At 45.8% G+C, this 22,386-nt stretch overlaps 1 protein-coding gene across 1 annotated transcript; it reads right to left on the bottom strand.

The window, feature by feature from the left end:
- Positions 1-3,204: 3,204 nt before the first annotated feature.
- dph3 (diphthamide biosynthesis 3) lies at positions 3,205-5,336 on the bottom strand. Its single transcript, XM_034076940.2, has 3 exons — positions 5,134-5,336; positions 4,728-4,802; positions 3,205-4,494 (listed from the first exon to the last, which is right to left on the bottom strand). Exons 1-3 carry the CDS (start codon positions 5,239-5,241, stop codon positions 4,426-4,428), a joined length of 252 nt encoding a protein of 83 aa, XP_033932831.1. The 5' UTR covers positions 5,242-5,336; the 3' UTR covers positions 3,205-4,425.
- Between the last annotated feature and the right edge of the window lie 17,050 nt (positions 5,337-22,386).

A 22,386-nucleotide genomic window follows, 5' to 3' on the forward strand; every position in this document is an offset into this window, starting at 1 on the left:
ATTAGTCCCCGAGGGGACATGGGCTGCAGCTGGGGGTGTACCGGTACACCCCCAGCTGCAGCCCATGTCCCCGACATGTGATGTGTGTATGTGTGTAATGTGTGTATCTGTGTAATGTGTGTATCTGTGTAATGTGTGTATGTGTGTATCTGTGTGTATGTGTGTATGTGTGTAATGTGTGTGTAATGTGTGTATCTGTGTAATGTGTCTAATGTGTGTATCTGTGTAATGTGTGTATGTGTGTATCTGTGTGTATGTGTGTAATGTGTGTGTAATGTGTGTGTCTGTGTAATGTGTGTAATGTGTGTATGTGTGTAATGTGTGTAATGTGTGTATGTGTGTAATGTGTGTAATGTGTGTAATGTGTGTAATGTGTGTATGTGTGTAATGTGTGTGTAATGTGTGTATCTGTGTGTATGTGTGTAATGTGTGTGTAATGTGTGTATCTGTGTAATGTGTGTAATGTGTGTATGTGTGTATGTGTGTAATGTGTGTAATGTGTGTAATGTGTGTAATGTGTAATGTGTGTAATGTGTGTATGTGTGTAATGTGTGTAATGTGTGTAATGTGTGTAATGTGTGTAATGTGTGTAATGTGTGTATCTGTGTAATGTGTGTATCTGTGTAATGTGTGTATGTGTGTATCTGTGTAATGTGTGTATGTGTGTAATGTGTGTAATGTGTGTAATGTGTGTAATGTGTGTAATGTGTGTAATGTGTGTAATGTGTGTAATGTGTGTAATGTGTGTAATGTGTGTAAGCGCCTGGGGACCAAATCTGGTTCCAAATTACGTTTTACAACCTGAAGATACAAAACACATATTTATGTTATAACAACAATGCTTTTAATAATAGCCGTAACAGTCGGCCTAACAGTAATGTGTGTGTGTGTGTGTGTGTGTGTGTGTGTGTGTGTGTGTGTGTGTGTGTGTGTGTGTGTGTGTGTGTGTGTGTGTGTGTGTGTGTGTGTGTGTGTGTGTGTGTGTGTGTGTGTGGGCCTAACAGGGTAACACTTGTTACCGATACTGTAAACAGTATTTAAATACATGAAGAACGAAAAATAAATGAACGAACTGAATGCCAATACTTCCCTTAGTCCCAGATGTTCCACATTGCTCCTATTATTTCACTATTCGGATCAAATTGAAAAACTAATATAAAAAAACAATTCGCTTGCAACTATTTTCCAAGCAAAGTAAGTGCACGATGTTATCATGTGTAACGTTACTGTTTAAACGGCGGATAAAGCAGCTTCATCACGGCAGCTTGACAACAGCTAAGCTAAGCTAGGCTAAGCTAAGCTAAGCTAAGCTAAGCTAAGCTAAGCTAGTACTTACAGCATCCGGTGACTTTTCAGAGTTGTTGTGCCACCCATAGATATATATATAAACACTAGATGGCTCATGGGAGATTTTCCAGCGTAGCTGACCGGCCGCCATCTTGCTACAGTCAACAGTTACTCTGATTCGCGTTATGGTAGCTGTTGTCAGGTGAGTGATCTGCACACAAATACTCTTAACTCGCTGAAATCTTGACTGATTTACAAACGGTTTGGTTTATTATAAACATGATTAGCATGGCTATGATACAGGATGCTTAGACATGTTGAAATTACAGCTTTTCTTTGTGTATGTGGTTGTATTTATTAGCTGGCTAATAACAAGAGGCTGTCAGTGAGACCTAGTATTACAAAGTTCACCCAGCAACTTTGCACCAGTGGGAGAGGCAGAACTGCTCTTTCTTTCAACACAACTTAAGTTACACATGATTTCTTCCAAGTGGTTTGGCTTGTTAAAAACCTCTTGCATTATGATACAGGAATGTGCTGGCTTTGTATTTACAGAAGTACCTGACTATGCCGGACTTGTGTGCAGCCTACGGATGCTCCAATCGCCGCTGTCTGCAAACAAGAACCCGTGGGATCACCACATGTTTATGTTTGCTCAGTCTAATAAACCCATAACATGGTTGTGAAAGAATACCAAAGCTGAGGCTGGACGATGATTGGTTGTTGGTGCGCCATGTGTCACTGTGTGTCTTATTGGTTTTGTGTTATACTGTATTTTATTGTGTGCAGCTGGTCCTTATCTCCAAGACACATTTAAAACAAATAACCTTGAACCTTGAAGCCCCATCTCTCCCCACCTGCTCCTGCTTCCTACATCCCCTCCACACCACACCAAGTTGTTCTTCTTAATAATAATAATAATACATTTATGTTGGGGGGCCGCCTTTCATAACACCCAAGGACACCTTACAGGGGCATAGGGGCAATATAGGGAACAATTTAAACAGTGGATTGTGTGATATATCAGCCGGGGTGAGACGAGACAAACCACAAAAGGACACATGGTACAGTTTATATTATTCTTGGTCTTTTTTCAATCACATATTTCAAAGGTTCTGGATTTGTTTACAAATCTAGAAACTAAATACAAAACTAGGATGATATGAAGATCTCATGTCAAAAATAATTGTGATAAATGAGACAGAACTGGCCTGTCTGTGAGCACATGTTATGTTGGTTTGGTTCTTCTGATAAAGGTGTGAGTATCTAAATAATATACCAACATATGCTATAGTCATTAGTTGTGTCCCTGTTCTTCAAGCTAAGGCATTGCTCAATTAACAACTCTTGGCTTACAGAGTGGTAACATGAGACCGATTTTTATATATGAAATATAAATGTATTTTAATTTTATAATTTATTTTAAATATTGACAATATAATAAAATAAATGGAAATATATACACCGGCAAATATTTAATATAAAGACCTTGTGTGTGTATAGCTATTGCTTTATCTGATTAATGTTATTTTCATATGAAAGTCCATGATTATAAGTGTGCAGTATCATAACTACATCTTTGATGTTGAAAATTGAGCAAGCTATGGTTATTTAAATAGTAAACCATAATGTTATGAATGAGCGAGCTGCCTGTGGCAAGATGGCGGCCAAGTGGCAACGTGGGTCTCCATTGGCCAGCAGCGCGGGGAGTCATCTAGTGTTTATATATATCTATGGTGCCACCGGCCAGTTTCTTGTCGCATATTTGGCACACTGCGTTCTTCTTACCATCGTCCAATTTAAAATGGTCCCACACAGCTGGAGTCTTTATTGATAGCATACATTTAGGAAAGAATTTGAATTGAAAATAAATTAAAAAACGAATATCGGAATAATGAAATTAAAACCCGAACAGTTGAGCCCTACGTGAGGACATGTATTAAGACTGCTATTATTGTATTCAGTTAAATGCACTGTGATGAGTATTTCACTTCTAAAGCAGACGGATGTAATTCTACTGTTTTCAGATTCTGTTCATTAATGCCAATTTGTTGTGTTTTCACTTTGACCTTTGACCTTTGCACGAACAACGAATACAAATGGCACGTTCTTCATCAGTAAAGTGTGTCGTTACCCGCGTTGTACAGGCCTCTGAAAGTGTGATTGATAGCCGCGCCCTGCAGGAGCTCCAGGACACAAGGGGACGGGTCAGACCCAGAGGAGCGGGTCACGGGCCTTCAAGGAAAGATAAAACACGTGGATAGCAAAATGATTCTCTAAATGTTTACCAGAAGAACAGAGGAGTCAGCGCTGAGGACTTTATTATTCTGTTTAAATTACATATTAACTATATTCTCAGTATGTACAGGTTCTGTCCGAGCAGCGCTGAGAGTCCCAGCAGCACCTGAACGCACCGTGCCGTCAGAGGAGCGCTCAGAGTCCCAGCAGCACCTGAACGCACCGTGCCGTCAGAGGAGCGCTCAGAGTCCCAGCAGCACCTGAACGCACCGTGCCGTCAGAGGAGCGCTCAGAGTCCCAGCAGCACCTGAACGCACCGTGCCGTCAGAGCAGCGCTCAGAGTCCCAGCAGCACCTGAACGCACCGTGCCGTCAGAGCAGCGCTCAGAGTCCCAGCAGCACCTGAACGCACCGTGCCGTCAGAGGAGCGCTCAGAGTCCCAGCAGCACCTGAACGCACCGTGCTGTCAGAGGAGCGCTCAGAGTCCCAGCAGCACCTGAACGCACCGTGCCGTCAGAGGAGCGCTCAGAGTCCCAGCAGCACCTGAACGCACCGTGCCGTCAGAGGAGCGCTCAGAGTCCCAGCAGCACCTGAACGCACCGTGCTGTCAGAGGAGCGCTCAGAGTCCCAGCAGCACCTGAACGCACCGTGCTGTCAGAGGAGCGCTCAGAGTCCCAGCAGCACCTGAACGCACCGTGCCGTCAGAGGAGCGCTCAGAGTCCCAGCAGCACCTGAACGCACCGTGCCGTCAGAGGAGCGCTCAGAGTCCCAGCAGCACCTGAACGCACCGTGCTGTCAGAATAAAACTGGAATCAGGCTAAAAATAAAAGGTGTTTATCTGAGGATGAAGAGGACGATGAAGAGGAGGATGATGAAGAGGAGGAGGAAGATGAGGAGGGGGTCAGGACTGAATCAGCTCCAGTTTGCTTTCTGACGGAGCGGCGATGATCTCTCCGGACAAAAACAAATCCTGAAACACAAAAATACTTTTATTACACGCTCTTATTTTGAAGGGTCAAAATGACTCATGCTTTTATTTTGTTATATTTCAGATGGGCACTAAGGAGGAAACAAATGACATAAAAAGCATCTGCTAAATATCAGACAGTAATTATAACTTTCAAAATGTTCTCATTTTGAAATGTTTCAATAAAACCTGTTTTTGAATATGAACTTCTTAGTGTTGGTGGTGCGTTCACGGACCTGATCATAAACCACTTTGACTATCAGCGAGCAGCTCGGACAGGTCGCTGTCTCCTCTCCGTTCTCCAGATCCTCCTGAACAACAACAACAACAACAAATCAATACATCATAATTAGGGGTGGAGCAGAAATAAATGTTTAAATCACAACAACAGGGAAAATGTAAGAAAATAAATAAATGACAGCAAATAAATTCAGACAGGCTTATTAAACGTATATAAATAAATGATCACATAAAACAGAAATATAAATAAAAGGATTTCAGGGCAGGAAAGGAAAAAAGAGATTGTAAAAATCTGTAGAAAAACAAATGTAAATAAAATAAAGCTTGGAACAGTTTTCGGTCCTCCACCACAGAAGAAGAGTCAGCAGTTAGCTCCGTTAGCTCAGTTAGCACAGTTCCTACCTTCGAGATGCAGAATCTGTCTCCGCAGGGACACGGGAAGTAATACATCTCCGTCTCTTCATCAAACTCAAAGTCCTCGATCTCCACCTCGTCGTGAAACACCGACATCTTTCAGAGACGCGGGAAACAACCGTGGAAATAACGGAGAACAGAAACATGTGAAGAGCTTCAGCTCAACGTGAGCGGCGTGGGGAGCGTCATGACGTCAGGACGTACGAGGCGTCATCACGTTACTGTCCGGGAGTGGAGTGCACAGCCTATGAGGTGAAGATTTTCTTTTAAATATTGAAGTTAAAAGCATCAATCTGGTGCACTTTGAGAGCAACATTAACCCTACCTTAATAATACCTTAAAGGGGACATAGCATGCTATATTGAACTATATATTGCAGGGCCATACCTATATAAACTTTAAAGTATATAAATAGTTTTTCTTTCAATATACCAAACAGATCCTGCATTTTAGCCATGCCTCATTTCGCTCTATTTGCTCTTTCCAGCGCTGTTTTTGCAGGGGGCTGATTCTGTGAGCTGACCACGCCCCCTGCAGCTGACCACGCCCCCCTGTAACTGACCACGCCCCCTGCAGGAGAGGGGCGGTGCTCTGAGATCAGCTGCTGGGCTGCAGCGGGGAGAAAAAGAGATCTCCGTCCTCCGTGTTTTATTCTTATATTATTATATAGAGTCGTTATTCATTTGCTTTAAAGCTCAATAAATCACAAAGAAGACCTTTGACCGGCACTTTTCTCATTTTGTCCGGAAGATTTAAACTTTTTTTTTAAACATGTTGACCGGCGAAATAAAAATCTAACTGAAACTCTGCCGCACGGTCCCCTCGCTCCTCGGAAGAGGCGAGAGGAGGCTGTTTGTCTTCTGCTGGTGGACGGAGAGAATTACAGCAGCGGGAGCAACGCTCGCCTCGGGGAGCGAGAGAAAGAGCCGGAGCGGAGAATAAACAGAAGGGCAACCATGGCAACCATGCGCGGGAAGTCTTCTTCGCTGCTTCTGTGGCAGACTACAGCTCCACTTACAGGCCTGGCATATGTACTACAGCGTCTCCAGCGCAATGGCCGGCCGTGGCCCAACCCCACATTCCCCTGAGAGGTGGAGAGTTGACCAATAAGAGGAGCACCACTTCTGTGACGTAGAAAACAATTCAAGATCAGTCTGTGTCAGATCCGTGTTTAGAGATGTGGGGGGTATGGAGGGAAAGAGAGAGGGCTGTGTTTTCTTGGTGAGTTCCCTGGAACACCGGGGACTAGCGGTGCACCGGTTCACAGAGGTCACGGGTCGTACCTCGGTTTGGGTCACGGTTCGGTACAACAAGGAAAAGCAGAAAAAAGTCCCAAATGCATAATTCCAGGTTTGTTGTTATTTCCTTTGAACAGTAGCACGTTTCAGTTTAACAATAAGGAACTGACATTTAGCATGTTTGGCGTGTGTTCCATTAGCATACCGCACCGCTATCGAACAACGCCGACACACCGTCCTCGTCCGACCCACTGCGCATTGCTTATCGTTTTATAGATCTATTCTCATCCACCATCTTTGTTTGTGACGTAAAGAGTGTTATGGCGCATTTCCACTGCAGCGGGGTCGCCCCGATTAAGCGTCCCTAAGCGTCCCTAAGCGTCCCTAAGCGTCCTCGCTCGGGCCTCGGGCTGCCTCGCTGGCCGGCCGAGGCCGTGGCGCATTTCCATTACAGTTTAGGACCTGGGGTAGTTACTATAGCAACGCAGTGGAGGCGGGGCGATCAGCTTTTTGGGCGGAGCGACGCTGGGTAAAACTGCAGTGGCGTCATCTTCAATGCGACACAACTCACACAACACACACAACACACACAACACACACAACACACACAACACACACAACACACACAACACACACAACACACACAACACACACAACTCACACAACACACACAACACACACAACACACACAACACACACAACTCACACAACACACACAACACACACAACACACACAACTCACACAACACACACAACTCACACAACTCACACAACACACACAACACACACAACTCACACACACACACAACTCACACAACCACACACACACACAACTCACACAACACACACAACTCACACAACACACACAACACACACAACTCACACAACACACACAACACACACAACTCACACAACACACACAACTCACACAACTCACACAACTCACACAACTCACACAACTCACACAACACACACAACTCTGGAGGACGTGGAGCGATCGTTGACGCGCTCCGTGGCGTGTGGCTTGTTGTCACAGCAAGCCCCACGCCACGGAGCGATCGTTGACGCGCTCCGTGGCGTGGGGCTTGTTGTCACAGCAAGCCCCACGCCACGGAGCGATCGTTGACGCGCTCCGTGGCGTGGGGCTTGTTGTCACAGCAAGCAGGAAAGTGATCACAGCAAGCTTTGCATTGTATTCATTGCATTGAACATAAATACATCTTTGTTTCATATACGTGTGTTTGTCAAATGTTGTAAACAAATGTATCTGAAGTGAATATCTAGTGAATGTCTGATCCAAGCCCCGTCAGTTCTGCCCCACAGTGAGAGTTGAGGAAATATCAGATCATGGAAAGAATCTTTCTAATCAATTAAGCGAATATCAAAGCTGACTATAAACATAAATACTAACGTGTAAAACACGGCAACACTATATTCATAAATGCAAGTGTAAAATAGTGTGGACAATTGTAACCATGGAGACTAAAGTATCCACAACATATAATATATTAAATATAACCTCAATCTTTCTTCGTGTTAAAGGCTTGAATGGGTTTTAGGTTTCCTGTTCTCTCGTCTCTGGAGTATATTAGGGATGTGTTTGAGTGTAGCAGAACGAGGGTATTACAATTGAGCAATTTCTACATGTATTATGTATTTATCTTGTATTCTTAATACCATTACAAAATAAACATGTAATAATGTTTTAGAGGACCTCAAGCTAGCAAACTCCATGTCTTTAAATCTCTTAAAAGTAAGGCTTTTCCTAACTGGTGGTGTGATTGCTTTATGATTTGTTCTGTTGGGTGCCATTCACTATCAACAAGAGATAAGTCAAAGAAGTGCTTTATTGATGGCAGTATACAAATACAAATGTTGTATCAAAGGCATGCCATTAAACAATACAAATAAAACATGTAAAACTGAATTGCAGCCAGCATAAATATACATGGAATTGTAAATATAAAATGAACATTTTAAATAAACAAGGAAGTACAAATGTTGCATTTAAAAATTAACTAGATAAAATATATATAATATGTACAATAACTATTAAGGTTTTTTGAAGTATCAGGGAGGAGACGGGCCACGTCGGCTGCCCAGTCATGGTGCCGTTCCTGCTGGGCCCGATCCTCGCCTCCTCGTTGCCTGGGTGACAATGAGATAATAATTAGCAATAAGGAAAACCACACAGGACAGGTACAGGTCACACGAGGATATCAGAATAACATAAACAGAACAATAGTAAGGTGAACTAAAGACAGTTCTGGCCCTAGATGTTTACAGTGAATTACATTATGTCCAGCCTGTTGATAATGAATATAAATATATATGATAGGATGTCACACACAACGGTACTAGCTGCTTCCTAGCTAAGACTTGACTTGTAACAGAGCATTTCCACACAGTGGTATAGCTTATTTTAATTACTGACGATGGATGATCCAAGGTTTAAAAACACAATTCCAGTCGTTTTGCCATTTCTATTTCTTACCGAGAACCACACGCTGCGGTGTCGTGATGGCACTCGGTGTTGGTGGTTGAGTCGGTGTCGGTTCTTCGGCTAGGGTCCGTTCTGGATTCGATGACGATGTGGACGGAACACTGCCATCACCCGTTGTTCGGGAATGTTCCTCCTCACGAGTCCCAATGTAATCATCTAGAACAGCAACATGACTTGTTACTTCCACAAACTACTGCAGCACAATACTAAACAGCAACAACAACTATAGAAAAGAAAAACTGAACGTAAACAACGGCACATGTGGTGTTAGCAAACAATAGCTCTAGCTAAGGCTATCTGCCTGAGCTAGCTGCCTGAGCTAGCTACGTAGCTCTTCGGGTTGTCGAACATTAGTGTAAGGATAAAAGAGACGTCTTTGTTAGAAGTGAGCGTACCTGCAGGGACTCCAGTAAAGCCGTTCCGTTTTCCCTACATCGCAGGAAAGTCCTCGAAAATCCGCGTTCGGACATCTGTGCAGAGACATCCTGGAACACTTCCACATTTCGCGTTGTTCCGTCGCACAGCCCCACCTAGTGGCAGCAGAAAGTATTAAAACAATGATGACAACAAAATGCAAAAATAAATTAAATATATAAATATATTTTAAGATCATGTTTAATCGTCTGATTCGTCTCATTGCTGTTTCAGTCTGTGCTCTTCTACTGAGTGTCTACAGTGAGCCTGTTGAGCTGTTTAGAGCCACGTGGGACAGAACCCGATCCTGCCCCTCCCTCTCACTGTCTGAGTGAACGGTGACTGCAAACACTACACTGCGCATGCTCAGAGTATTGTCCTATTTAATGTGTGGCAAAAAAATAATGCCCATAGGGGCAAAGTGCTGCCATCCCCACCATACGCCATCTCACATCACTCAGAGCTGATTGGCTGTAAGTACGTGTGCCGCGAAAAGTGTGGTGTGTGAAGAGGAGACGAGAGAGACGCGTCCTAAACCAGGAAGTAAGCTGCGCATGGCTTCCCTCCACAGAAAGCAACGAGATAGTAAGCTGCGCATGGCTTCCCTCCACAGAAAGCAACGAGATAGTAAGCTGCGCATGGCTTCCCTCCACAGAAAGCAACGAGATAGTAAGCTGCGCATGGCTTCCCTCCACAGAAAGCAACGAGATAGTAAGCTGCGCATGGCTTCCCTCCACAGAAAGCAACGAGATAGTAAGCTGCGCATGGCTTCCCTCCACAGAAAGCAACGAGATTTCTCCATAGGATTTTAGAAATAGCTCAAAATAAGATCTGTGGGAAACGTAGCTGTTAGATAAATGCACGTTTTGTTCAGCCGGATAATATCCACATGTCTTCCTACTTTATCATTTTCGAATCAAACATCTATTGATTAGATTAGATTTATGACTTTTGAAACTACAAGAAGATAAGGAGGACTTTTACAAAAAGGAATAGAGATGTTTGTCCAGAAGGATAGCATGGACTTCATCTTCAAGTCAAGGTGAGACTGCATGTTATTGAAGATGGGATCTCACTAAGAGAGAACAATTCAATATTTAAATGATAACATTACATGTGTTGGGAATCCTTCTGTTGAACTGTCTGTTTAAAGGTAATTGAAGCATCAGACTAAAAAAGCTTTTGAAAATAATATTATATTTTGATTTAATATATCTGTAAACCTGAAGAGTCGGAGCCTCAGCAGCCATGAAGCTCTCTGCAGAAGCTTCTAGATAGACATCTGAGTTTTTTGTGCCCCACCACTTTGCACATGTAGAAACGCCACTGGGTGTACTTACTAACATATAAGGGACTTAGCGAGGTTTATCTTTCCGTCGCTGCTTTTAATTGAAACTGAGCTGTTGTGTTCATCAGTAAAGTGGAACTTCTGTGTGAACTATTCACATCTTAAACTGCAGTCACTTTTTATTCATGTATTTTTTCTTTTAATGTTTCTTTTATTATCTTTTACTGTTTTTAAATGCCTTTGTCTGAATGTCTTTCATGTTGTAAAGCACCTTGAATTGCCTTGTGTTGAAAGGTGCTGTATAAATACACTTGCCTTGGTTACTCCATGGTTACTAGCTTAACGTTAACGTTCCAGCACATCACTCTTTTTCACTTCTTCTCAGTCAGCCAGAGCGCAGATATCACCGTTAGTACACAGGCTAATGTCCCGCAGCGGCTGCCTCTCTGGTGGACTCCGGTACTGCACATTACTCCCGAGACATTTAAAAAAAAAAAAAATGTATTTATTTTTTATTTTTTAAGTGAAACATCCGGGGCTTTTCAGAAAACATCCGGGGCTTGAGCCCAAGTAGCCACCCCCTAGCGCCGTACTACAGTACACTGTAGTACTATAGTTCATGTATAGTTCATTGCGTAAGGGAGGTGCGCACAGCAGACAGTATAGTAGCAGTTTTCGATACAGCCCACTCACAAATATATTGTTTGTTTTTTTCACTTACATTTTTATTGACATTTTTATAAACATACAAAACAACATGTAGTTCAGTATACCCTTGAGTTAGAGACCCATTGAAGAAGAAAAAACAAATACAAATAATAATAATAAAAGCAAACAGTGACATGGAAGCTCGCAACATCACGGTCTGGGTCCAACTCTCAATGTGTGGTGTCGTTCATTTCTCTTTTATATTCAACGCACTTTCCCATCTGGACTCAAATGTCCCTCGATATGTGTGTGAATCTCTCCATACCAAATACTCCCATTGCTCCTTTGTAGGTGGATCTGCTCTGTAATCGTTGTCTTGCTGGCAGCCAGCAGCACCTAATCAGGTAGTGTCCCCACCCTGTGAGTTTCCCCAGATCCCCAGTATAACATCAGGCCGGTCTGAGGAACCTCATAAGCTAAGATCCCCTTCAATACTCCCCACCCTTCCTCCCAGAATCCCTTCATCTTTTGGCATTTAAAACATGTGCGTGTGGTCTGCCCCCGCCTCCCACATGCGTTCTGTTCCGGGGCATACCTCCTTTATCTTTGGGGCTATGAAGTATCTGATTATGTGTTCCAGCCAGATTCCCTCCAGACCCTTGACCCCGTAGTTGAGTGCTGCACCTACATACATTATACCATTCTTCCTCTGCCATACCAATCCCGAGTTCTTTCTCCCCCTTTTCTTTTATATATGGAGTTGAATCCCCCTACTCTCCAACAGAGCCTGATATAGAGTTGAACCCCCTACTCTCCAACAGAGCCTGATATAGAGCTGAATCCCCCTACTCTCCAACAGAGCTGATATAGAGTTGAACCCCCTACTCTCCAACAGAGCCTGATATAGAGCTGAATCCCCCTACTCTCCAACAGAGCTGATATAGAGCTGATACCCCCTACTCTCCAACAGAGCCTGATATAGAGCTGATACCCCCTACTCTCCAACAGAGCCTGATATAGAGCTGATACCCCCTACTCTCCAACAGAGCCTGATATAGAGCTGATACCCCCTACTCTCCAACAGAGCCTGATATAGAGTTGAATCCCCCTACTCTCCAACAGAGCCTGATATAGAGCTGATACCCCCCTACTCTCCAACAGAGCTGATATAGAGTTGAATCCCCCTACTCTCCAACAGAGCCTGATATAGAGCTGATACCCCCCTACTCTCCAACAGCGCTGATATAGAGCTGATACCCCCTACTCTCCAACAGAGCTGATATAGAGTTGAATCCCCCTACTCTCCAACAGAGCCTGATATAGAGCTGGACCCCCTACTCTCCAACAGAGCCTGATATAGAGTTGAATCCCCCTACTCTCCAACAGAGCCTGATATAGAGCTGAACCCCCTACTCTCCAACAGAGCCTGATATAGAGCTGAACCCCCTACTCTCCAACAGAGCCTGATATAGAGCTGGACCCCCTACTCTCCAACAGAGCTGATATAGAGCTGAACCCCCTACTCTCCAACAGAGCTGATATAGAGCTGAACCCCCTACTCTCCAACAGAGCCTGATATAGAGTTGAATCCCCCTACTCTCCAACAGAGCCTGATATAGAGCTGAACCCCCTACTCTCCAACAGAGCCTGATATAGAGCTGAACCCCCTACTCTCCAACAGAGCCTGATATAGAGCTGGACCCCCTACTCTCCAACAGAGCTGATATAGAGCTGAACCCCCTACTCTCCAACAGAGCTGATATAGAGCTGAACCCCCTACTCTCCAACAGAGCCTGATATAGAGTTGAACCCCCTACTCTCCAACAGAGCTGATATAGAGCTGAACCCCCTACTCTCCAACAGAGCCTGATATAGAGTTGAATCCCCCTACTCTCCAACAGAGCCTGATATAGAGTTGAATCCCCCTACTCTCCAACAGAGCCTGATATAGAGCTGAACCCCCTACTCTCCAACAGAGCCTGATATAGAGCTGATACCCCCTACTCTCCAACAGAGCCTGATATAGAGCTGAATCCCCCTACTCTCCAACAGAGCTGATATAGAGCTGAACCCCCTACTCTCCAACAGAGCCTGATATAGAGCTGATACCCCCTACTCTCCAACAGAGCCTGATATAGAGCTGGAATCCCCCTACTCTCCAACAGAGCCTGATATAGAGCTGAACCCCCTACTCTCCAACAGAGCTGATATAGAGCTGAACCCCCTACTCTCCAACAGAGCCTGATATAGAGTTGAACCCCCTACTCTCCAACAGAGCCTGATATAGAGCTGGACCCCCTACTCTCCAACAGAGCTGATATAGAGCTGAACCCCCTACTCTCCAACAGAGCTGATATAGAGCTGAACCCCCTACTCTCCAACAGAGCTGATATAGAGCTGAACCCCCTACTCTCCAACAGAGCCTGATATAGAGTTGAACCCCCTACTCTCCAACAGAGCCTGATATAGAGTTGAATCCCCCTACTCTCCAACAGAGCCTGATATAGAGCTGAACCCCCTACTCTCCAACAGAGCCTGATATAGAGTTGAATCCCCCTACTCTCCAACAGAGCCTGATATAGAGTTGAATCCCCCTACTCTCCAACAGAGCCTGATATAGAGCTGAACCCCCTACTCTCCAACAGAGCCTGATATAGAGTTGAATCCCCCTACTCTCCAACAGAGCCTGATATAGAGTTGAATCCCCCTACTCTCCAACAGAGCCTGATATAGAGTTGAATCCCCCTACTCTCCAACAGAGCCTGATATAGAGCTGAACCCCCTACTCTCCAACAGAGCCTGATATAGAGTTGAATCCCCCTACTCTCCAACAGAGCCTGATATAGAGTTGAATCCCCCTACTCTCCAACAGAGCCTGATATAGAGCTGAACCCCCTACTCTCCAACAGAGCTGATATAGAGCTGAACCCCCTACTCTCCAACAGAGCCTGATATAGAGTTGAATCCCCCTACTCTCCAACAGAGCTGATATAGAGTTGAACCCCCTACTCTCCAACAGAGCCTGATATAGAGTTGAATCCCCCTACTCTCCAACAGAGCTGATATAGAGCTGAACCCCCTACTCTCCAACAGAGCCTGATATAGAGTTGAACCCCCCTACTCTCCAACAGAGCTGATATAGAGCTGATACCCCCTACTCTCCAACAGAGCCTGATATAGAGCTGATACCCCCTACTCTCCAACAGAGCTGATATAGAGCTGATACCCCCTACTCTCCAACAGAGCCTGATATAGAGTTGAATCCCCCTACTCTCCAACAGAGCTGATATAGAGTTGAATCCCCCTACTCTCCAACAGAGCTGATATAGAGCTGATACCCCCTACTCTCCAACAGAGCTGATATAGAGCTGATACCCCCTACTCTCCAACAGAGCCTGATATAGAGTTGAATCCCCCTACTCTCCAACAGAGCCTGATATAGAGCTGAATCCCCCTACTCTCCAACAGAGCCTGATATAGAGCTGAATCCCCCTACTCTCCAACAGAGCCTGATATAGAGTTGAATCCCCCTACTCTCCAACAGAGCCTGATATAGAGCTGAATCCCCCTACTCTCCAACAGAGCCTGATATAGAGCTGAATCCCCCCTACTCTCCAACAGAGCCTGATATAGAGCTGATACCCCCTACTCTCCAACAGAGCCTGATATAGAGCTGAATCCCCCTACTCTCCAACAGAGCCTGATATAGAGCTGATACCCCCTACTCTCCAACAGAGCCTGATATAGAGCTGAACCCCCCTACTCTCCAACAGAGCCTGATATAGAGCTGAATCCCCCTACTCTCCAACAGAGCCTGATATAGAGCTGGAACCCCCTACTCTCCAACAGAGCCTGATATAGAGCTGAACCCCCCTACTCTCCAACAGAGCCTGATATAGAGTTGATACCCCCCTACTCTCCAACAGAGCCTGATATAGAGCTGATACCCCCTACTCTCCAACAGAGCCTGATATAGAGCTGAACCCCCCTACTCTCCAACAGAGCCTGATATAGAGCTGATACCCCCTACTCTCCAACAGAGCCTGATATAGAGCTGAATCCCCCTACTCTCCAACAGAGCCTGATATAGAGCTGATACCCCCTACTCTCCAACAGAGCTGATATAGAGTTGAATCCCCCTACTCTCCAACAGAGCTGATATAGAGCTGATACCCCCTACTCTCCAACAGAGCCTGATATAGAGCTGAATCCCCCCTACTCTCCAACAGAGCCTGATATAGAGTTGAATCCCCCTACTCTCCAACAGAGCCTGATATAGAGTTGAATCCCCCTACTCTCCAACAGAGCTGATATAGAGTTGAATCCCCCTACTCTCCAACAGAGCCTGATATAGAGCTGAACCCCCCTACTCTCCAACAGAGCTGATATAGAGCTGATACCCCCTACTCTCCAACAGAGCCTGATATAGAGTTGAATCCCCCTACTCTCCAACAGAGCTGATATAGAGTTGAATCCCCCTACTCTCCAACAGAGCTGATATAGAGTTGAATCCCCCTACTCTCCAACAGAGCCTGATATAGAGTTGAATCCCCCTACTCTCCAACAGAGCCTGATATAGAGTTGAATCCCCCTACTCTCCAACAGAGCCTGATATAGAGTTGAATCCCCCTACTCTCCAACAGAGCCTGATATAGAGTTGAATCCCCCTACTCTCCAACAGAGCCTGATATAGAGTTGAATCCCCCTACTCTCCAACAGAGCCTGATATAGAGCTGAATCCCCCTACTCTCCAACAGAGCCTGATATAGAGCTGATACCCCCTACTCTCCAACAGAGCCTGATATAGAGCTGAATCCCCCTACTCTCCAACAGAGCCTGATATAGAGCTGAATCCCCCTACTCTCCAACAGAGCTGATATAGAGCTGAATCCCCCTACTCTCCAACAGAGCCTGATATAGAGTTGAATCCCCCTACTCTCCAACAGAGCTGATATAGAGCTGATACCCCCTACTCTCCAACAGAGCTGATATAGAGTTGAATCCCCCTACTCTCCAACAGAGCCTGATATAGAGTTGAATCCCCCTACTCTCCAACAGAGCCTGATATAGAGTTGAATCCCCCTACTCTCCAACAGAGCTGATATAGAGTTGAATCCCCCTACTCTCCAACAGAGCCTGATATAGAGTTGAATCCCCCTACTCTCCAACAGAGCCTGATATAGAGTTGAACCCCCCTACTCTCCAACAGAGCTGATATAGAGCTGATACCCCCTACTCTCCAACAGAGCCTGATATAGAGCGGAATCCCCCTACTCTCCAACAGAGCTGATATAGAGTTGAATCCCCCTACTCTCCAACAGAGCCTGATATAGAGCTGAACCCCCCTACTCTCCAACAGAGCCTGATATAGAGCTGAATCCCCCCTACTCTCCAACAGAGCCTGATATAGAGCTGATACCCCCTACTCTCCAACAGAGCCTGATATAGAGCTGAATCCCCCTACTCTCCAACAGAGCTGATATAGAGCTGAATCCCCCTACTCTCCAACAGAGCCTGATATAGAGCTGATACCCCCTACTCTCCAACAGAGCCTGATATAGAGCTGAATCCCCCTACTCTCCAACAGAGCCTGATATAGAGCTGATACCCCCTACTCTCCAACAGAGCCTGATATAGAGCTGAACCCCCCTACTCTCCAACAGAGCCTGATATAGAGCTGAACCCCCCCTACTCTCCAACAGAGCCTGATATAGAGCTGAACCCCCTACTCTCCAACAGAGCTGATATAGAGCTGAATCCCCCTACTCTCCAACAGAGCTGATATAGAGTTGAATCCCCCTACTCTCCAACAGAGCCTGATATAGAGTTGAATCCCCCTACTCTCCAACAGAGCTGATATAGAGCTGATACCCCCTACTCTCCAACAGAGCCTGATATAGAGTTGAATCCCCCTACTCTCCAACAGAGCTGATATAGAGTTGAATCCCCCTACTCTCCAACAGAGCCTGATATAGAGTTGAATCCCCCTACTCTCCAACAGAGCCTGATATAGAGTTGAACCCCCCTACTCTCCAACAGAGCTGATATAGAGCTGATACCCCCCTACTCTCCAACAGAGCCTGATATAGAGCGGAATCCCCCTACTCTCCAACAGAGCTGATATAGAGTTGAATCCCCCTACTCTCCAACAGAGCCTGATATAGAGCTGAATCCCCCTACTCTCCAACAGAGCTGATATAGAGTTGAATCCCCCTACTCTCCAACAGAGCTGATATAGAGTTGAATCCCCCTACTCTCCAACAGAGCTGATATAGAGTTGAATCCCCCTACTCTCCAACAGAGCTGATATAGAGTTGAATCCCCCTACTCTCCAACAGAGCCTGATATAGAGTTGAATCCCCCTACTCTCCAACAGAGCCTGATATAGAGCGGAATCCCCCTACTCTCCAACAGAGCCTGATATAGAGCGGAATCCCCCTACTCTCCAACAGAGCCTGATATAGAGCTGATACCCCCCTACTCTCCAACAGAGCCTGATATAGAGCGGAATCCCCCTACTCTCCAACAGAGCCTGATATAGAGCGGAATCCCCCTACTCTCCAACAGAGCCTGATATAGAGCGGAATCCCCCTACTCTCCAACAGAGCCTGATATAGAGCTGATACCCCCTACTCTCCAACAGAGCCTGATATAGAGCGGAATCCCCCTACTCTCCAACAGAGCCTGATATAGAGCTGATACCCCCTACTCTCCAACAGAGCCTGATATAGAGCTGATACCCCTACTCTCCAACAGAGCCTGATATAGAGCGGAATCCCCCTACTCTCCAACAGAGCCTGATATAGAGCGGAATCCCCCTACTCTCCAACAGAGCCTGATATAGAGTTGAATCCCCCTACTCTCCAACAGAGCCTGATATAGAGCGGAATCCCCCTACTCTCCAACAGAGCTGATATAGAGTTGAATCCCCCTACTCTCCAACAGAGCCTGATATAGAGTTGAATCCCCCTACTCTCCAACAGAGCCTGATATAGAGCTGATACCCCCTACTCTCCAACAGAGCTGATATAGAGTTGAATCCCCCTACTCTCCAACAGAGCCTGATATAGAGCTGATACCCCCTACTCTCCAACAGAGCTGATACAGAGTTGAATCCCCCTACTCTCCAACAGAGCTGATATAGAGCTGATACCCCCTACTCTCCAACAGAGCCTGATATAGAGTTGAATCCCCCTACTCTCCAACAGAGCCTGATATAGAGCTGAACCCCCTACTCTCCAACAGAGCCTGATATAGAGCTGAACCCCCTACTCTCCAACAGAGCCTGATATAGAGCTGATACCCCCTACTCTCCAACAGAGCCTGATATAGAGCTGATACCCCCTACTCTCCAACAGAGCCTGATATAGAGCGGAATCCCCCTACTCTCCAACAGAGCCTGATATAGAGCTGATACCCCCTACTCTCCAACAGAGCCTGATATAGAGCGGAATCCCCCTACTCTCCAACAGAGCTGATATAGAGCGGAATCCCCCTACTCTCCAACAGAGCTGATATAGAGCTGATACCCCCTACTCTCCAACAGAGCCTGATATAGAGCTGATACCCCTACTCTCCAACAGAGCCTGATATAGAGCGGAATCCCCCTACTCTCCAACAGAGCCTGATATAGAGCTGATACCCCCTACTCTCCAACAGAGCCTGATATAGAGTTGAATCCCCCTACTCTCCAACAGAGCCTGATATAGAGCGGAATCCCCCTACTCTCCAACAGAGCTGATATAGAGTTGATACCCCCTACTCTCCAACAGAGCCTGATATAGAGTTGAATCCCCCTACTCTCCAACAGAGCCTGATATAGAGCTGAACCCCCCTACTCTCCAACAGAGCCTGATATAGAGCTGAATCCCCCTACTCTCCAACAGAGCCTGATATAGAGCGGAATCCCCCTACTCTCCAACAGAGCCTGATATAGAGTTGAATCCCCCTACTCTCCAACAGAGCCTGATATAGAGCGGAATCCCCCTACTCTCCAACAGAGCTGATATAGAGTTGAATCCCCCTACTCTCCAACAGAGCCTGATATAGAGTTGAATCCCCCTACTCTCCAACAGAGCCTGATATAGAGCTGATACCCCCTACTCTCCAACAGAGCTGATATAGAGTTGAATCCCCCTACTCTCCAACAGAGCCTGATATAGAGCTGATACCCCCTACTCTCCAACAGAGCTGATACAGAGTTGAATCCCCCTACTCTCCAACAGAGCTGATATAGAGCTGATACCCCCTACTCTCCAACAGAGCCTGATATAGAGTTGAATCCCCCTACTCTCCAACAGAGCCTGATATAGAGCTGAACCCCCTACTCTCCAACAGAGCCTGATATAGAGCTGAACCCCCTACTCTCCAACAGAGCCTGATATAGAGCTGATACCCCCTACTCTCCAACAGAGCCTGATATAGAGTTGAATCCCCTACTCTCCAACAGAGCTGATATAGAGCTGATACCCCCTACTCTCCAACAGAGCCTGATATAGAGTTGAATCCCCCTACTCTCCAACAGAGCCTGATATAGAGCTGAACCCCCTACTCTCCAACAGAGCCTGATATAGAGCGGAATCCCCCTACTCTCCAACAGAGCTGATATAGAGCGGAATCCCCCTACTCTCCAACAGAGCCTGATATAGAGCTGAACCCCCCTACTCTCCAACAGAGCCTGATATAGAGCGGAATCCCCCTACTCTCCAACAGAGCTGATATAGAGCGGAATCCCCCTACTCTCCAACAGAGCTGATATAGAGCTGATACCCCCTACTCTCCAACAGAGCCTGATATAGAGCTGATACCCCTACTCTCCAACAGAGCCTGATATAGAGCGGAATCCCCCTACTCTCCAACAGAGCTGATATAGAGCTGATACCCCTACTCTCCAACAGAGCCTGATATAGAGCTGATACCCCTACTCTCCAACAGAGCTGATATAGAGTTGAATCCCCCTACTCTCCAACAGAGCTGATATAGAGCTGAACCCCCCTACTCTCCAACAGAGCCTGATATAGAGCTGAACCCCCTACTCTCCAACAGAGCCTGATATAGAGCTGAATCCCCCTACTCTCCAACAGAGCTGGACCCCTGCCTCTCTTCCCTTCATGCTTCATCGTGACCTTAACTACCCCATTTTGTTTAGTGTTTTATCCATTTCTTTTATAGAATAGTCTCTCACCTGTCAGTATCTAAAATGGTCACCCCTTTCCAGATCGAACTTATCTCTTCGATATTGAAAACTCTGCATTTCCCCTTTTTCCACCACCCTACATATCGCTGTGACGCCCCCTCGGGCCCATCGCTTAGAACCTGCATCTTCTTTTCCCATCTCAAGTCTTTGTCTGTTTTCCTATGTTGTATCTCTGCATGACGTGTTCCAAGTGTTCAAAGTGAATGTTGTGATTGGGTCCAATACGTTTTCCTGTGTCCTGAATAATTCTTTATCCCGAGTAGTTTTTGAATCTGGTTGTTTTCCCCATTTGTTTCGATGTCCTTCCATTTAGCTACGTATTCCATATTACAGCCCTGTCTTGTCGACCTCTCTCATTTCATCCGATCCGTCAGACTACCGTTCACTTCCACTCTAGCTGTTGGTTCATGATACAATGATTTTATACATTTGATTGACTTTTCATTCAATCCAAACTTTTCTCAGACATTGTACAAATAGACCCAGTTCACACATCAAAAGCTCTTTCTGCATCTGTGCTCCCGAGCACTGCACCGTCTGCCTCCACTACATGAACTGTTTTCCTCATCTTGTGTCTGTCTCCCTCGAATAAAACCAGTCTGGTCCTCGTCTATAATGTCGGGCATGAATGTCTCAAATCTTTGAAATGATGGACGTATACATCTTGTCGTCTACATTAAGTATGGATATTGGTCTAAAGCTACTACATCACTCTTTATCCTTGCCTTCCTTGGGAATTGTAGTAATGATGGCCTCGTTCCATGAGTAGTATGTGTAGTATATGTAAATGATGCCAACAGTAAGGGGCTTCATTCCGATTTGAATATCTTATCAAATTCGGATGGCAGCCCGTCGCTGCCTGGTGACTTGCTATTTTTCATTCTACTAATTGCATCCCCCATCTCTCTTTCTGTAATATCTGAGTTCAATAGCCTATTCTGTTCTTCTCCTATCGATGGTCGGTCCAGCCCCTCTAAGATGCCTTCGCACTCTCTTCCTCTGCTCTCCATGTCCTCCGGCTCTCTTAGTAACTCACTGCTTTTAGTGTTTAATGTTTGTTGTGCCCTTATCTTTCTAGCCAGTCATCTATTTGCTTTGGGCCCCCCTTCATAATATGCCTGCTTTACAAACCTAGCTTTCTTCTCCACCTCTATTAATAATATATTTTCTATCTTCCCTCTAAGACATTTATTCACTTACTCCTCTTAGATTTTCTTCCATCCGGCCAATTTGATCCAGTTTAGCATCCATGCTGTGCTGGGCTTCATCCCGCATGGCATCTAAGCTAGTCTGCAGCGCCGACACCCAGCTAGGTTGCTCGTCGTTGCTAGCTTTAGCGTTAGCCGTTAGCGGCTGACTGTGCTCGTCTGGACCGGCATCTCTCCCGGCTGTTTTTCGGCCTTCGTCTTTTTCTCCGTTCCGTTCTTATTTACTAATTTGCTCATGACCTATTCTTCCAACTTCCAATCACATATCGGGGTTTTCTTCCTTTTTGAACTTATTTGGCCGGAGCTCCTCTTCTTAGCTGCTTATCGCCTCATGTGTAAACCGGAAGTCCCAAATATATATATATATATACGACTATACGAATACAATAGTTTTTTATGGACACTTTCCCATTCAGTCTCGTCCAGCTGATCTTCAGCCGTCACTCCTCTTGGTCGTTCAGGCATTTATCAAACCTGGCAGCTGTCAATCAAAGTCCAGTGGCTCCGCCCCCAAGTGCCAGAAACATTTCACGCGCGCGTAGACAGACGCCGCGAGCGAGTGAGGCTACTCCCGCGAGGGGCAAGAGGGCTGTCTCTCTCTCTCGCGGCCCGGCTCCAGAACAGAGTGACTCAGGGTGCCTCTGAGGTCAGAGAGGGTGCTGTTCTATAGGTGGGGACCCAGCACCCTGAGGGCATGGAGCGGTCCCTGTAAGGGTGCTGTTCTATAGGTGGGGAGTGGACCCAGC

The sequence above is a fragment of the Pseudochaenichthys georgianus genome, unplaced genomic scaffold (assembly GCF_902827115.2).
Source record: "Pseudochaenichthys georgianus unplaced genomic scaffold, fPseGeo1.2 scaffold_1140_arrow_ctg1, whole genome shotgun sequence".
NCBI classification, from domain to species: Eukaryota; Metazoa; Chordata; class Actinopteri; order Perciformes; family Channichthyidae; genus Pseudochaenichthys; species Pseudochaenichthys georgianus.

Coding starts and splice junctions, on each gene's coding strand:
- dph3 (XM_034076940.2), bottom strand. CDS start 5,241: ATGTCGGTGTTTCACGACGAGGTGGAGATCGAGGACTTTGAGTTTGAT. Junction 4,803..5,133: donor ACAGATTCTGCATCTCGAAG/GTAGGAACTGTG, acceptor GTTGTTGTTCAG/GAGGATCTGGAGAACGGAGA. Junction 4,495..4,727: donor TCAAAGTGGTTTATGATCAG/GTCCGTGAACGC, acceptor TTTGTGTTTCAG/GATTTGTTTTTGTCCGGAGA.